This window comes from Vombatus ursinus, unplaced genomic scaffold (genome assembly GCF_900497805.2).
Source record: "Vombatus ursinus unplaced genomic scaffold, bare-nosed wombat genome assembly UNPS02010284.1, whole genome shotgun sequence".
In the NCBI taxonomy this organism is placed as follows: domain Eukaryota; kingdom Metazoa; phylum Chordata; class Mammalia; order Diprotodontia; family Vombatidae; genus Vombatus; species Vombatus ursinus.
This window is the reverse complement of record NW_020950062.1, coordinates 14,106,098-14,124,667: the sequence shown is the minus strand read 5'-3', so window position 1 is coordinate 14,124,667 and position 18,570 is coordinate 14,106,098. Positions and strand designations below refer to the sequence as shown.

The following is an 18,570-nucleotide window of genomic DNA, read 5'->3' as shown; positions in this document are numbered from 1 at the left end:
CACACACACACACACACACACACACACACACACACACACACACACACTCACACACACACATATATTTCGCTTTGCAAACCTTAAGGTACTATATTAATGCCACACTGTTAATGTTATGCCATATTAAAAAATGAGGTAGTATTCCAAGCTATTTTACATCCTATTACTATAGTTAATAACGTATATTAACTAAAGTGTCATTGTTAATTATGTCCATTAGCAAATGACAATTTTTTAAACATCTGTTTGAATTTCTTTAAAATCTTATAAATGTACACCAATAAAATCAAACCACATTTAATAGGAATGTGTTGAATTTTGTGTCAATACTGCTGATCAAGCAAAGATGTAAAGCAACATGCATGTACACACACAAATAATTTAGCTTTGAATTCCATCATTTATAAATTTTAAAATTCTCTTGCTAAGGACTTTAGATTACACGTGGTCTTAGAGCATGTACAAGCATAAGGAGTCTTTAAAAATTCTATTCTAATTTTCATGCAAAACATATTTCCATATTAGCCATTTCACAAAAAAAAAAAGCAAAGATTATACTTCAATTACTGCGTTCATTAGTTCTCTCTCTGGATATGGACAGCATTTCTTCATGATAAATCCTTTGGAATTGTCTTAGATCATTTTATTGCTCAGAGTAGCCCAGTCTTTAACAGTTGACCATTATTTCAACATTGCTGTTACTGTGCACAAAGATTTCCCAATTCTTCTCAATTCATTCTGCATCACTTCATATAGGTCTTGTTATGCTTTTTTCTGAAATCACCCCATTGTCACTTCTTTTTTTTTTTGGTCTAGGCAATAGGGTTAAACGACTTGCCCAGGGTCACACAGCTAGTAAGTGTTATGTGTCTGAGGCCAGATTTGAACTCAGGTCCTCCTGAATCCAGGGCCAGTGCTCTATCCACTGTGCCACCTAGCTGCCCCACCCCATTGTCATTTCTTAAAGCACAATAGCACTCTATCACACACCTGTTTAGCCATACCCCAACTGATAACCATCCCCTCAATGTCCAATTCTTTGCCACCACAAAAAGAGCTGCTTTAAATGTTTTTGTACATATAGGTCCTCTTCCTTTTTTTTTGATCTCTTTGGTATACAGACTTAGTAGTGATACTGCTGGATCAAAGGTTATACAGAATTTTATAGCCCTGTGGGTATAGTTCCAAACTGTTTTCCAGAATGGTTGCACCAGTTTACAACTTCACCAATAGTTTATTAGTGTATATTTCTGACAGGTATGAGGTGGTACCTAAAAATAATTTTAATGTGTCTTTCTCTAATCAATAGTGATTTAGAGTATTTTTTCATATGACTACAGATAGCTTTCATTTTTTCTTCTGAAAACTGTCTATTCATATCCTTTGACCATTTATCAACTAGGGAATGACTTATATTCTTATAAACTTGACTCAGTTCTCTATACATTAGAAGAATGCCGCTTCCCAGGCAGAGGTTAAGTGACTTGTCCAGGTCACATGGCTAGTAAGTATCTGAGGGTGGATTTGAATTTGGATCTCCCTGACTCTAGACCTAGTGCTCTATTCACCAAGCTATCTAGATCCCTTCTCAAAAGTCTCTTTTGGTTTTTTACACTGCTCACTTAATCCATCATATCTTTTATCATCCCCTACCCCCTTATCTTATCTCCTTCCTTTCCTATTTCCCTATTGAGTAAGATAGATTTCTATGCCAATTGAGTGTGTATACATATTCTTCCCTTTTTGAACCAAATTTTGAGAATTAGGTTCAAGCATTGCCTACCAACCCTCCATTATGCCCCTATTATAAAAGCTCTTCCTTGTATGCTTCTTTTAAGTGAGAACATATCCCCCTTTTTATATTCCCCTTGCTCCTTCTCCCAATGCATCCCTCTTTCTCACATTTACTTTTTTTTTTTAAGATTATCCCAACATAATCAACTCAAGCCTGCGCCCTTTGTCTATGTTGACTGCTTCTAACCTCTCTAATAATGATAAAATTCTTAGGAGTTACGTGTGTTATCTTCCCATATAAGAATGTAAAAAATTTAACTTTACTGAATCCCTTATGATTACTCTTTCATGTTTACCTTTTTATGCTTCGTTTGAGTCTTCTGTTTGAATGTCAAATTTTCTTTTCAGCTCTGGCCTTTTCATCAGAAATGCTTGAAAGTCTTCTATTTCATTAAATATGTATTTTTCCCCTGAAGGATTATACTCAGTTTTGCTGTGTAAGTTCTTCTGGTTGTAATCCTAAATCTTTTTATTTCCAGAATAGCCCTCTGATCTTTAAATGTAGAAACTGCTAAATTCTGTGTAATCCTGACTGTGACTCCATAATACTTGAATATTTTCTTTCTGGCTGTTTGCAATATTTTTTCCTTGATGTGGGAGCTCTGGAATTTGGCTATAGCATTCCCAGGAGTTTTCATTTTGGGATCTCTTTCAGGAGGTTATTGGTAGAATCTTTCAATTTTTCATTGATAATTTCTTGAAATATGATGGCTAGACTCTTTTTTAAATTGTGGCTTTTAAGGAGTCCAATAATTCGTAAGCTTGCTCTCCTTGATCTGTTTTCTAGATTAGTTGTTTTTACAATTTTCTTCAATTTTTTTCATTCTTTTTGACTTTGTTACTATTTTGTGAAGTCTCATGGAGTCATTATCTTCCACCTGCTTAATTCTAATTTTTATGATATTATTTTCTTTAGTCAACATTTGTACCTCTTTTTCCATTTAGCTAATTCTGTTTTTTCAAGAAGTTCTTTTCTTCAGTGAATTTTGTTCCTTTTCCATTTGGTGTAATTTGTATTTTAAGGTATTCTTTTCTACAGCATTTTTTATGCCTCTTTTACCAAGGTGTCAATTCTCTTTTCATAATTTTCTTGAATCACTTGCATTTTTTTTTTTTTTTGGCTAGGCAATGGGGTTAAGTGACTTGCCTAGGGGACTGCTATCAATTGTCATGTGTCTGAGGCTGAATTTGAACTCAGGTCCTCCTGAATCCAGGGCCAGTGCTCTATCCACTGTGCCACCTAACTGTCCCTTTTCTTTTGACGAAATTTTTTCTTTACCACTCTTACATTTTTCTTTAACTCTTCCAGGAATCCTTGTTCTGCTTATGCCAATTAATATTTTTCTTTGAGGCATTGCTTGTAACTGTTTTCATATTAGTGTCTTCTTCTAATTTTGTGTATTGTTCTTTCCTGTCATCATAGTAGTTTATATGATCAAGTTGGTTTTTTTTTTAAATATTTGTTCATTTTTAGAGTCTATTTCTTGACTTTGAACTTTATGTTAAAGTTAGGCTCTGCTCACCTGTTGGTGGGGAGACACTGTCTCATGCTTCAGGCCTTTTTGTGCTGCTGTTTTCAGAGCTGGTTCTAGGAGTTGGAAAGTTTTCAGTGCTTCTTAGGTTGTGTGATCTGGGGAAAGGTATGGTCACTGCTCTCCTGATTTGCACTCTGGTCTTTATCCAGGAATGGCCCCTGCTCCCTTGCAGTCACAAGTACTAGCAATTCTCTTGGCCCTGGAACTGTGACCAGGTCCTCTGCTCCCTTGTGACTGACCACAAATGCAACTTTCTGTCCTAGGATTGTGACTCAGAACCGTGTATGAACAATAGAGTTGCCTATCAGTACCATTTGTACCCAGTGTCAACAACAAGCCCCTTGTAATCCTTTTTCTAAACCAATTGTCTGATTCCCTTATTGTCTCTGGGCTGAAGCTGCTGCTGCTGCAGCTACTTTTCTGTTCCTGTGTGTGGACTCTGGACAGGCCTCCACCCCAACCTCTCCTGGGCCATCTAAATTTAGGTAGGCTGGAAAAATGTTTCATTCTGACCTTTTGTTTTCTCTGCCATTCCAAAATTTGATCCAAAATATTATTTTAAAGTTCTTTGGAGGAGAATGTTGAGAGAGTTCAGCTGGATTGCTGCCTCTAATCTGCCATCTTGGCTCTGGCCCCACCATGAAGACTCTTTTAAGACATAATATCAACTTTCCAAATGCATAATATTGCTAACAGATTATACAAATATTTTGTATTATCATCTCTATCATTAAAGGGTTATATATTGTTATGTTATTATATTATATTTGTATTATATATCCTTTCTCTTTTGTTTTGCTGTTTTTCAGTTGTGTATGATTCTTCATGACCTCATTAGGGATTTTCTTGGCAAAGATATTGGAGTAGTTTACCATTTCCTTCTCTAGCTCATTTTATAGATGAGGAAACAGAGGAAAACAAGGTTAAATGACTTGTCCAGGGTCACACAGCTAGAAAATGTCAAAGACCAGATTTGAACTCAAGGAGTTTTCCTGACTCCAGGCCTGGCACTCTATCTACCACACCACCTACCTGCCCTTATAACCTTTCTACTTTCATTCATAGGCATTCTGAATTAATAATAGTCATTTGAACCTCAGAGAATGTTGTCTAACTAGAAAGTCTAATCTATTTAAGGCAATAAACATATTTGATATTCCTAAGTATTTAAATGCTTTACTAAAATTTCTACTCTTCATCTTGTTTTTATGCTATGTAAAGAAATTCGAGATAATCAAAATGATGAATTATTTTATAATGTAATTATTTTATAATACATTTTATAATTATATTATATTTTATTCTGCCTGTATAAAAGTTCTTTTGGGGACTTATTTCATAACATTTTTACTTGGATAAATGAAGCAAAAATTCATTTAATGGTCTATCAACAAATATTAACTACAAATGAATTACAAATTCTATCACAAACAAAAATTATACATAGAATATTGTATAAAATTATAAATTATGAAATTATAAAATTATGACAAGTGATGAAAATGAAAGCATCAAAGCATGGCATAGTTTTAAATTTCTGACAAGGTACCTGACAGTAGCAATTCCATATTGCTGTTGCTTAGTGTTGCATTTACTCTTCCTGTGGATGAATTAAAGCTGGTCACTGTCAAAGTCATGGGCTGTTTCCTCCCTTTGAAGTTATAAGAGCCCTTCCATATGTAATTCTGGGCAAAGACATCATCAGGAACTGTAGATACACAAAACAGTTATAACTAACAATCAACTCCTTGGGACTTTGTACTTGAAATTTACTCAGTAAATATTTGTTCAGTGAATGATGATTTATTATATGTTAAGGTTTATAAAATACTAATATTGGTGAACACAAATAGTCCCATACTGAATATAATTTATACCACTGTGACAAATACTGTGATTTACAATCTAAGAAATTGATGGGGAAAATGAAGTTATAAAATCAACACAAAACAGATTCATAATTTCACAGGAAGCTATGACTGAAATAATGCTGATATTATATAAGTAGTAATATCATTTTTCAAAAGGCATTAGTTAAAACCTCACGCTGTATTCATTAGATTAATTCTTGCACATGCTAATATGTAGATGACAATGTTAAGGTATGCTGTGTTTTCAGAGAATGAGAGATACTTTATTCAATGGTATTGACACCAAAAGTCACTAAGTCGATGTGAATAAAATGTAAAATGACTTCTGATTTTAATTGTAAACTAGATGGATGAACAAGCTCTCTCATATTAACATTCAATCTTCAGACATAATTAATGTCTAAATCAGGGGTTCTTGACTGAGGAACTGTGACTTTGTTTTTTGAATATTTAGATAACTATTTACCAATGTAATTAGTTTCTTTTGCAAACCTACATATTTATTTTCTCCATTTGAAACATTCTGAGAAGTGATTCATAAACTTCACTGAACTATCAAAGGGGACCATAACACACGAAAAGGTTAAGAATCTCACATTTAAATAAAATAATGGAAAACTCATTTTCCTAGAGCAAAGGGAGTCAACAGGTCAAGTGATCAATCATTCATTTATTAAGGATTTATTAAATGCCAAATGTTGTGCTAAATGCTAGAGATATGTGAAGAGGTGAGAACAGTTATTGCCCTCAGAACTATGTTAGAACTTTGCATGTAAGATCTGCTGCATCTCAGTTCTTAGTAAAATAAAATAATTAATATGTAATTTCATTAAAATTTTAAAATATTTCACAATAGGCAAAAGACTTACAACTACTATTTAGAATCCAGGACACCTAAAGAAATGTGGCTTACCTCTTATCTCCTATTTCTCAAATAGTGATTTTAATCTTTCAAAGGGGAAATAAAGATACATTAAAGAACTAAGTCAGTTTGTGCCAAAGTGCAGCTTTTCTTTCAGCAGTGATATCAAACTCCTTGTATGTATTCCTTCTCTTCCTTTGTAGAAAATGATATTTAAACTTGCTTACAGAATGATCCCAAAGACTCAGAAAGGGAGAGTGCTCTGTAGTTCTGACAGAGTAGGAAACTTAGGAATTTCAGTAACAATAGACCTTGTTCCTAAGAAAGGATGACTGTCCACTGCACATATTTATATATGTATCAAAAATATCTGAAAACAAAATCTATCAATTCAATTACCAAGTCTTGTCATTTTTACCACTACTACATCTATCCAGTTTATCTTCTCTCTATCACACAAACTTCACCCTAGTTCAATCCCTTCCTATCTGGAGAACTGCAAAAGCCTCTAAATTGTTTCCCCTGCCTAAAGTCCCTCCTTGTACCAACCCTTCTTCCAAACAGCTGTCAAATTGTTTTCCTAAAGTTATAGTCTGATCATATTTCTCCCCTATTCAACAAACTCCAGTGACTCCCTATTACCTCTAGGATCAAATATAAATCCCTCTATTTGACATTTAAAGCCTTTTACAACCTGGCTCTCACCTTCCATTCAATCTGGCACATGATTGAATGTTAAATTGTCTGAAATTCAGCGTATATATAAATATTTTACTAATATGATAATTTTCAAGTAATATTAGCACATAAGGCAAAACACAGGTCTCCAAATAAATGGCAATATGGGGAGTAAATGACATGGTGGAATAAGTGTTGAATTTGGAAAAGATTTTCATTTCTTATCTCAGCTCTAATATCTTTTTATTCATTCATTCATTCATCCACTTTTTTGTCTCAAAGATCTAATTATCTTTTTCTGAACCCATGGAAATCTGTTTTCCAAAAATCTCTGGTGTATACCTGATTTTCCCCTATATCTCTATTTAAGTCAGCAAGCATTTATTAAGCATCAGAGATAGGTGCTGAGTGTTCTAAGTTTTAAATGTTTTGGTCATTCCATCATTTCTACAAGCTTTGTCATGTATTTTCAAGTGTCAGCAGCCACTTCTTCCTAGATCAGAATAAGGACCCAAATGACATTTCCATTTGTCAGTTTACCTATCTTTAGAATTGTTCTTAACCTGATGTCTGTGAACTTCTTTTAAAAAAATATTTTGATAATTGAATTTAAATATTATTACTTCCTTAGAAATCTGGTAGTTTTCATTTTATTTATTTAAAAGCAATATTTTTATACAGGACCCATTCATATTCTTCACTACACTACCAAGGTGTACATGACATAAAAAAGACTAAGAAAACCTACTTTAGAAGCATCAAAGTATAGTAAAAGCATATCAAGGAAGAATTAACTTTCCTGAAAGAGGGAAGGAGAGGAAGAAGGAAAAAAAGAATGAGGGAGAGAAGCAAAAAGAAGAGAGGAAGAGGAAGAGAGAGATTCAGAAAAGTCTAGATAAAGTCCTTCATCACTGCTCTACCATAGACACATTCCAGACTTGTAATTTATTTCCTGTACTTTCTGTGATCCAGTGACACCGACCTCCTTGCTGTTCCTTGAACATGACATGACATTTCCGATTCTGGGCATTATCACTTCCTAACCTTCATGCCTTGATGCTCCCTCTCCTCATCTCTGCTTCCTGGCTTCCTTCAAGTCCCAATTAAAATCTCTTCTTCTACAAGGAAATCTTTCTTGAGCCCCCTTGATTCTAGTACTTTCCCTCTATTGATTATCTCTAATTTATCCTGTATATAGCTTGTGGGTACACAGCTGTTTGAATGTCATTTCTCACTTTTGAATGTGAGCTCCTTGAAAGCAGACACTATCTTTTAACTTTCTTTGTAGCATCAAGTAAACAACACAGTGCATAGGCACTTAATAAAAATGTATTGACTAACTCTCTAGTAATTCTATCCAGGTAGTCTGTGATATAATCTGATTACAGCTTCACTGCAGTTTTTGCATCCATCCTCTCTTCCATGTTTTCCTCCACTGGGTTGCCTCACATAAGAATATCTTAAACATCTTAATCCTACCCATCACAATCACAACCTTATTACCATTTCACTTATTATATTACTTTTTTAAATAAGGCATACCATTTCAGAGTCATATTCCAGTGTTGTAGCTAATTTCACCTTGTCTTTCTGATACCTCTGAAGTTAAATTTGCCACCTTTCATTAAAATTCTTTATTCCTCTTGCTTGTAAACCTTCCTCTATGAAACTGTATATAGAAATCTTAGGCCATGGGTTTGTAATGTCTTCTGAATCATTAAAAAATTACATCACATTGAATGATAAAATTATTATTCAAAATTCTCCTTTCTCCTATGAATTTCTAAGTGTCTCTTATGCTTCTTTCCCCTCTAAATTTTCACTAGTCTTTGTGCTATTTATTTTGGTGGATATGCACAGGTTATTTTCTCTCCCCCCCCACCCCGCCCACCCCAACACACACTTGCTTTTAATTTTAAAACCCTTTCAATTAGATTTGCAAATCACATTTTCATTAACCTGACTCAATCTCCGGTCTAGAGTCCATAGTTCTTGTTTTCTAAGTTGTGGTCCTTAAATCCACATCCTTAATCTAGACTGTATCTTCTTAACCATATGCTTGCTTCTCTGAAGTACAGTTTGACTTGCAAACTCCATCCTATAGGGTCATAAATAGTTTATCAGGAAACTAAAAGCTCTGAGGAATAAGGCTTTTTTCTGTTTTGGCTGGGAAGGAAATGACAAGGAATTTCACTTGTTGAGGGATCAGAATGAGTAAGTATTGGTAGTCATAATTTTTTATTTTAGTGTTATGCATTTCATGATACCCATCATATCTCTGAGTTCATTACCTTTGGCTCAATTTTGTCAATTTATAAGTAATCAATATCTATTTCATATGATCACTATGTATTTCTAGTTTGCTTAATGTATGCTGCAAGCTATCCACAGATTTCATTCTTCAAGGGTTCCTTCTCTTCTTTATTATCTTATCCTATAATCTTGCCACCACACACAGAGCCAACCTCATGAAGTAGCCACTTAGGAAATGCTTCTGGAAATGAACTGCGACTTGGACTCTAATATAACATAATCAGTGATAATGTATGATCATGTGAAATAGATCTATTCTAGGATCTTAATTCAATTTGTAATCACACTTAAAATTCCTGAACATAATGTAATCTTTAACAAGGTGTTTACAAAAATATTCAAATGATTTCAGTCTATCATTCCAAATAGAAATTATAATAAAATGTTATAAAAATTCTGGTAATATAGCTTTCTTTTTCTAAGCTCTTAGATGAAAAGGGGTTAAGTTTATGTGTTTTAAAGGCTAACATTATTGTAATATTTAAACCAAAAAAACCAAAACTGCCTTTGATATAAAGAATGTGATCATATTCAAATCTATGTCTTTATCCTCAACTTGTCCCCAGAGTTCCAGGCTGCTTGCTAGACATATACAACAGATGTTATTGGAACAACCTGTTCTATTAGCACCAGAAGCTAAACATATTCAAAACAAAAATCATCATCTTTGAGTAAAAACCTGCCCTTCTCCTTATTTTTTTTTCTATTTTTATTGATACTTCCTCACCCAGTCTTGCAACCTCAGAGAAATCTTTGACTCCACAACTGTCCATGTCCAATTAAGTTCTCTCAATTCTTTCTCCATGATATATCCTACATCCATCTCCTAATCTCTACTCCTATGACAACCACCCAATTTCAGGCCCACACATGAAACTTCACCTGATCCTCCCCCTCACCTCCACCCAACTCTCTGCAGCTCCTAATGTGTTCTCAGCCCAAACTACCTTGAATTAATCTTATATACATTATTTATATTCTTATATAACTTCAGGTTTTCTCTCCCATTGGGATGCAAACAACTCAAGGACAGAGGACTGTTTCAAATTCATCTTTGAATCTCCAGTATATATCTCAATGCTTGGCACATTATGAATGCTTAATACATGGTCATTCATTAACTGATTTTCTTGACTATTTTACTATCCTTGAGGCTATTACCTCCCTAATCCATCTCTAATACTGGTGGCCTAATAATTAAAACTAATTATTAATAATGATCACTTTACTTCTCTTTTCTGTCAATGAATCCTCCTTATATTTTATTTAGTAGGTGAACTCCTTCCTGATTATATCATTCAAGACTCTTTACAACTTGAACTCTAATCTTTCCAACCTCACCACAAACTATTCCTTTTGTGCACTGAGAATCAAAACCAAACTAGTTAATTAATGATTCCTTGTCCTTGTCCTGCTCTCTCCATATCTAAGATCAAAATTAAAGGCTCTCTTTTCCTTCAATGTTCAAAGTAGGTGCCAAACTTCAACTATAAAGTTTTTCCCAGAACCTTCTAATTCCCCCCCACCCCCAGTTGAAAATATTTTTATCCACAAATTGGTCATAGCATTTTGCCTGAGTTTCTCCCTGTCATTCACCCCATTCTTCCTCATATCATGAGAATTTATGTGCATGACTCTTCCCTATATTTAGACTATGAATTTCTTGGGAATGGTGATTATGTCATATAATCTTAGCACCTGATAAGTTTACTGATTTGAATTTTTTGGATTAAAATTAATTTGGTTCTGAAACAAGAGTTCATTCTAAACCACGTCTAAGTTCTATAGATATGATTCCAGGTTAGGCATTAAATAAGTCTCTAGACTTATCTGGACATCAATTCAGAGAACATGTAAATGTCATGGATGTCTGATACATTCCCAAAGACATAGATTTTTAAATTTCTTGTTAAAAAATAATTGTCATCTCAACATTTGACATCGAACTAGAATACACTACAATTCAATGAAATCTTTCAATCACTCAGATAAAAATATTTGGGATATGATTTATTTTGAAATTATTTTTGATGTTTTAGACAACATTATCACTTTGTTATACTGTTACATTTCATATCGATACTAAATCTCAGAGCCAAGATCAGATTTTGATCCTAAGAGTCTCAAGTTCAGTGTTTCAGTACTAACTCTTAACGATGAAATTTGTTTACGATGGTTTGTAGACATTGTATTAAGTTACTTACCACTTAACTTTGGACTCGGTGTTCCCAAAGCTGGTCTAGGATCTTTAACCAATATTTTGGAACCAGCTGTTGAAAAAAATGGCAGAATGAGACACACATATAAGCAAACGTACAATATACCACTTTATGTGAAGAATTTTTCATTTTTTAATTTTCTTTTTTAAAAATTTAAACTAATATGCTATAAGAAATCTTCATTATGACAAGATGAAATACAAAATTTATTCTTTAAATTTGAAGGAGACTAGGAGAGAGGGAGAGGGAGGGAGAAAGGGAAAGAGAGGGAGGGTAGCTCAGTGTCATATGAAAATGAGGATGAGAACTTGGGTGATTCTAAACATTGGAATTGGCTTGACAAATATACAAAAGAGGTTAGGGTTTGTGGGAAAAGATGGGCTCTGTTTTGGACATGTTGAGCTTGAGATAACAATAGGACGTCCAATTTAAGATGTCTAAAGACAATCAGTGAAGTGGGACTGTAGCTCAGAAGAAAGATTAGGGCTAGATATATAGATCAGGGAATCATTTACATATAGATGATAACTGAATCCATGGGAGCTAATGAGATTCTCAAGTGATATACTATAAAGGGAAAAAAGAAGAGAATATAGAATAGTGCTTTGGGGAAAACCCATAATTATAAAATCTAGCAGAAAGGAAGTCAGGTTCCTATATTTAGAAGGAAAAAAATGGTAAGAGGTAAATTCTATATAGGCAGCCAAAGTTATTCAAAGATTTAAGAAAAAACATGATTATCCATGAAATAAGAATAGTTAAGAACATAAAAAGAAATTCAAGTTTGTTCTGGCTACAGATTACTGATATTCTAGTAGAATAACAAAAAGAAAAGATGGTGAAGAAGCTCAATATTCATTTATATTAATTTTTATGTCCCACACATTTTCAGGTGCCAGCAAACTTAAGCGTTTTCCAGGAAAATATATCTGTACCTTAATAATTGTTATATTGTAAGTTAACATAATAGAATCTGATAGCACATAATTAAGAGAAGAAAATGATAAAAACATTCACAGAAAAACGTGGATAGACTTGCATGAAATAATGAAGAGCGAAATAAGCAAAACCAAGAGAATATTGTATACAGTAACAAGAATATTGTTTTAAGTACAACTCTGAGTGCAAAAGTCATTTTGACTATTATAAATACCCAAATTAACTACAAAGGACATATGAAGATGCTATCTGCATCCAGGGAAAGATCTGATAAATAGAAATATGTATAGGATGGTTTTACACACATATATATATATACACACACATATATATATACATATATATACACACATACATAAGTATATATATGTATGTGTGTGCGTGTATATATATATATGTATATATACATATATATATACACACAGACACACATACACATTTGTGCCTCATAGTAGCCATCTCTAGGGTGGGGGGAAAGGAGGAAAAAAGAAAAAATAAGAGAAAGTTAAATGATAACTTTATTATATATTTTAAAGGAATATCAAGTTGCATATAATAGATTTGCAGTTTTATGTACAATTGTCTTTTTTTCCTATTCTACTATGTTATGGAAATGCTTGTTTTATTTCTTAACTTCAGAATAAAATAAATAAAATTTAAAAAAATCAAAAGGCATCAATAAAAATGAGATTTTTTTAAAGGAAAAAAAAAGAACACCTGATAGTAAGCATGGTATTTGGGAGTCATTTTTCTTTCAAAAGTTGCAAGACCATGCATGAAGAATATGCTGATCATTTCACCTTTTGACAGAACTTCACTTCACATCATACCAATTTTTTAATTTAATCTCCACAAAGTGCATAACAGAGTCTACACAACTGGCATTTTTCCTCTATCAGATTTTTTTTTGCATGGACATTTAGACCTAACTCATTTGAATAATTATGGATTTTTTTAGGAGGCTCAGTTGCGTTACAAGGTTTGATGTGATCAACATAGTGCCATTTACAAACAAAAGCAAATGGAAGACCTTTCCACCTCTAAGGAATTTCCAACTTATTTAGGCTTTACAGTGGAAATAATACAAAAAAGAGGCAAATACCTTTGTCATATCTACATTTGCCTATTTTACACATTGATATTAATAAACAATTCTTGAAAAAAATTATTTCTAATATTATAAATTTCAAGGAATATTGTATGATTCTGACACATATCTGAGAAACACTTTGTTGGAGAGTCAACAAAGAATTATTTGGTGCTATTAAATTAAGTGCTATAGAATTCTCTAAGTTTTTAAAACTAAGTGTGATAATAAAGATGTAGTATGCTTTGCAACATCAAAAAAATATTCACAGACTTCTATGAACTTTTGAGAATGATGACTACAGCAATTACACAGACAAATACATCTTCATTATCTTAAGGTTCAGATATATTTTAGGGGAATGAGTACCCAGATAATTTCTGTCTCCACCTTTTCACAAAATATTGAAAATAGGTAAATATATTCGTGGTTCAGTTTCAAATTCATATCTTTATTACTTGAATCTTTGATTTCTAGTAGAACTTTAAAATACAATTATGGAACTTAAAAGTGAGACACAATCCTATCATTCTAAATGTGCAACCTCTTATTATATTATAATCAGAGTGTTCCATATGGCAGATAACTAAGGCCATGATAGAACTCTTAATAGAATGTATCATTATATATCCATCTAAAATTATACATCTTAGCAATATTTAAGCTATTTATGCATTTTGCTAAGATTCCCTGCAATGTAAAGATACCTCTAAATCATGTGACCCCAATAGCAAAATATCCACTACTGAGAGGGTATTAAAATTGTTAAACATCCTATTTCTGGGAGGCAGAGGCAAAATGGTGAAAAAAACGCAGTGACTGACCTGAGCTCTCCCCCAAAACCCCTCTGAAAACCTTTAAGTAATGCCATAAAACAATTACTAGAATGGCAGATCCCACAAAAGGACAAGGTGAAATAATTTTCCAGCCAAAGACAATTTAGAATGTTGACTGGAAAGGTCTGTTGCACTTGGGTAAGAGCAGAGAACAGTCCAGCACAGGATGCACTAGCACAGATGCAGCCCCTGTAAACCAGAAGGCAGGCCTTGGAGGCACTGAATCAGTAGCAGTAGTGGCAGCTTCTGGAGCTCTCAGCCCACAGACAGTAAGTGGGTCGAACAACTGGTCAGAAGGAGATTAAGGGGTCTCTTTGATATCACTGAGGCAAGATTCTATTTCTTTACCCATACTTGGATTCCAGTAGCAGTCCTGGGAGGTGGTCCCAGGGCAAGGAGGAACACTAGAGCTTGCAGCCCCAGTGGAGCAGGGACACTCATCATGTTTCCAGGGCAGAAAAGAGCAGTCACTCACAGACCAGAGCACAGGCCAGGAGAGTAGTAGAAACACCTTTCCTTACATCATACCATCCTGGAAGAACTGAAAACTTAGAGGTCCTTAAGAGTATCTCTGAAAACAGATGCACAAAACCCTTGAAGCTTGAGAGTGTCCCTACCACACTGAAAGCAGAGCCTCACTTTAACAAAGAGTTAAAAATCAAGAAATAGGCTAGAAAATGAGCAAACAACAGAAAAAAATTCTGACCATAGAAAGTTACTATGGTGACAAGGCAGATCAAAACATACATTCTGAAGATAACAAAGTCAAAGCACCTATATTCAAAGCCTCAAAGAAAATTATTAATTGGCCATGGAAGAGCTCACAAAGGATTTTGAAAATCAAGTAAGAGAGATAGAGGAAGAATTGGGAAGAGAAATAAGAGTGATAAAAAAAATCATGAAAAAAGAGTCAACAACTTAGTAAAAGAGGCACACAAAAAAAAAAAAACTGAAGAAAATAACACTTTAAAAAACAGAATAGGCCAAATGGGAAAAGAGGTACAAAAAGCCAATGAGGAGAAGAGTGACTTGAAAAGCAAAATTGGCAAAATGGAAAAAGAGGCACAAAAATTCATTGAAGAAAATAATTTCTTAAAAAGTACAACTGGCCAAATAGAAAAGGAGGTACTAAAGCTCACTGATGAAAAGAATTCCTTAAAAATTAGAATGGAACAAATGGAAGCTAATGACTTTATGAGAAAACAAGAAACAATAAAATAAAACCAAAGGAATGAAAAAATAGAAGACAATGTGAAATATCTCATTGGAAAAACAACTGACCTGGAATATCTATCCAGGAGAGAAAATTTAAAAATTAATGGACTACCTGAAAGCCATGATCAAAAAAAAAAAAGCCTACACATCCTTTTTCAAGAAATCAATAAGGAAAACTGCTATGATATTCTAGAACCAGAGGGTAAAATAGAAATTGAAACAATCCACTTATCACCTCCTAAAAGAGATGCTCAAATGAAAACTTCCAGGAATATCACAGTCAAATTTCAGAGCTCCCAGATCAAGCAGAATATATTGCAAGCAGCCAGAAAGAAACAATGCAAATATCATGGAGCCACAGTCAGGATAACACAAGATTTAGCAGCTTCTATATCAAATTTTTAGAGGGCTGGGAATATGATATTCTAGAGGGCAAAAGATGGCACTATATTGATCACATCAAACCAAGAATCATTTACCCAGCAAAAGTGAGTATAATCCTTCGGGGGGGAAATGGACATTTAGTGAAATAGAGGATTTTCAAATATTCTTGATGAAAAGACCAGAACTGAATAGAAAATTTGACGTTCAAATACAAGACTCAAGAGTAACATAAGAACAGGATAGAGAAATAATAAGGGGCTTAATAAGGTTAAATTGTTTACATTCCTGCATGGGAAGACAATACTTGTAACTTACAAGAACTTTCTAATTATTAGGGCAGTTAGAAGGAGTATATATAGACAGAGGGCACAGGTGTGAGTTGAATATGAACAGATGATAAATAAAAAAATAAAATTAAGGAGTGAGAGAGGAATGCACTGGGAGAAAGGGAAAGGGAGAGGTAGAATGGGGTAAATGATCTCACATAAAAAAGGCAAGAAGAAGCTTTTACAGTGAAGGGAAAGATGGGGGACATGAGGAGGAGTGAGTGAACCTTAATCTCATCAGAACTGGCTCAAACAGGGAATAACATACACACTTAATTGGGTATAGAAATCTATCTTACCCTATAGGAGAGTAGGAGAGGAAGGGAATAAGAGAATGAGGTGGTAGTGATGATAGAAGGGAATGCAGATTGGGGGAGGGGGTAGTCAGAAACAAAACACCTTTGAGGAGGGACAGGATAAAAGGAGATAGAGAATAGAATAAATGAGGGGGGTCAGGGAAAGAGTATATAGGGAAATACAGTTAGCAGTTCTGAAGCAAGTTTCTCTGGTAAAGGCCTCATTTCTCAAACATATAGAGAAGTGAGTCAAATTTATAAAAACAAGAGACATTCTGCAACTGAAAAATGATCAAAAATTGGAACAGTTTTCAGATGAAGTATTCAAAGCTATCTATAGCCATATGAAGAAATGCTCTAAATCACTATTGATTGGAGAAATGCAAATTAAAACATTTCTGAAATAATACCTCATATCTATTAGATTGACTAATAGACAGAAAAGGAAGATGACAAATGGTAGTGGGAATGTGGGAAAAATGAGACATTAATGCATTGCTGTTGGAGTTGTGAACTGATTAAGCCATTCTGTAAATTTGGAACTATGCCCAAAGGACTATAAAACCAAGTGTACTCTTTGACTTTGTGATACAACTACTAGGTCTGTCTCCAAAAACAAATATAAAACAAAAAGGAAAAGGACATATATGTACAAAAATATTTATAGCAGCTTTTTTTCTGGGGGCAAAGAATTGGAAATTGAGGGGATACCCATCAATTGAGGAATAACTGAACAAATTATTCTATGTGATTGTGATGGAATACTATTGTGCTATAAGAAATGATGAGCAGGAGGCTCTCAGAAAAATCTGGCTGATGTAAAGTGAAATGTGCTGTGTACAAAGTAACAGCAATATTATAAGATGATCAGCTGTGAATGATTTAGTTATTACCAGCAATACAATGATTCAAGACAGCTCTGAAGGATGAAAAATGCTATCCATCCCCAGAGAAAGAACTGATGGTGTCTGAATACAGACTGAAGCATACTTTTTTTTACTTTTTTTGAGGTTGTTTTTGTCTTTGTTTTCTTTCACAACATGAATAATATGGAAATGTTCTGCATAACTACACATGTATAATCCATATTGATTTGCTTCCCTTCTCAATGAGGAGGTGGTGGAGAGGGAGGAAGGGAGAAAATTTAGAACTCAAAATTTTAAAAACAAATGTTAAAAACTTTTTATATGTAATTGGAGGCAAAATAAAATACTAATTTTTTTAAAAAAATAAAAAAGATACAAAAATTAATTGGGAAAAATAACATTTCTACATTTCACAAATGTATACTATCATTGGAATTGATAATCCCTGATCTGATGGTAGCTATCTTTATACAACAATGGGTTTTCAGAGTTGCTGAGGTCAAAAAGTTCATCATTCTGTGGCCATTTGGGTGACAACATTCTCTAAATTATGTTACAATTTCAAAAAAAACAAACTAGCAATTATTTATTTATCTATCTGGATTGTTCAATAATTATCTCTCTCTTCACAGCAGTTTGATTTTAAGCCTTTAAATAATATTGACAATGAAATACGATGTTCTTTCTCAATAATCCCATTCAAAAAAACTAATTTCCTTTTGGGGAATTGTCTTTGTCTTCATAAAGTTTTAGGCCATGTGGCAACAAATGAAATATTTCTATTTAATATTAATGTTGATATGATATTTAGGCTATTAAAATCTTACCACAGAAGATGATTGAATGAAATTACCTTCACATACTGGAACTTTTCCTGTCCATGTGCTATCGGATCTACAGACCCTATGTTCTGTTCCTCCTGCTAAGAAGAAACCAGGCTGACATGTATATATCAGTGTATAGCCATGGGATGGAAGATCCATTCCTACAACATTTGCATGAGCAGGAGTTTCTGGCTGTTTACAGCTGTGTGCTATATGAAGGAAAGAGAAACATGGGAAAATTTCACTGAAGGGCCAGAAAAAAGTCACAAGTCATGTTTTCCCTAACATTTCTCCAACTATTAGGATAACTCATTTCCCCATGGAAAATAGTTTAGGAGCTATTTATTATTTTTGGATGATTCAACGTTTTAGTCCAATACAATGGCTTTTAGCAAATGAATGCACTTGTTTGGTAACCATCATCCTAAGTAAGTAATGATGTAAAAATAAAATAGTATATTTATGAAAAATTATTCTTTATCCTAAGATTTTTCCTACATAAAATCATGTTAATGTCCACAGACT

General features: G+C 33.7%; 1 protein-coding gene across 3 annotated transcripts in view; it reads right to left on the bottom strand.

The window, feature by feature from the left end:
- The window catches only part of CSMD3 (CUB and Sushi multiple domains 3), a 1,542,511-nt gene that overhangs the window by 8,638 nt on the left and 1,515,303 nt on the right, over nucleotides 1–18,570 (bottom strand). For all 3 annotated transcript variants that reach the window (XM_027854053.1, XM_027854054.1, XM_027854055.1), the window contains 3 exons: nucleotides 18,075–18,254; nucleotides 11,258–11,323; nucleotides 4,879–5,037 (listed from right to left, as the gene is read on the bottom strand). In XM_027854053.1, the coding sequence (XP_027709854.1) occupies nucleotides 4,879–5,037; nucleotides 11,258–11,323; nucleotides 18,075–18,254 (405 nt within the window). The remainder of the gene's footprint in view (nucleotides 1–4,878; nucleotides 5,038–11,257; nucleotides 11,324–18,074; nucleotides 18,255–18,570) is intronic.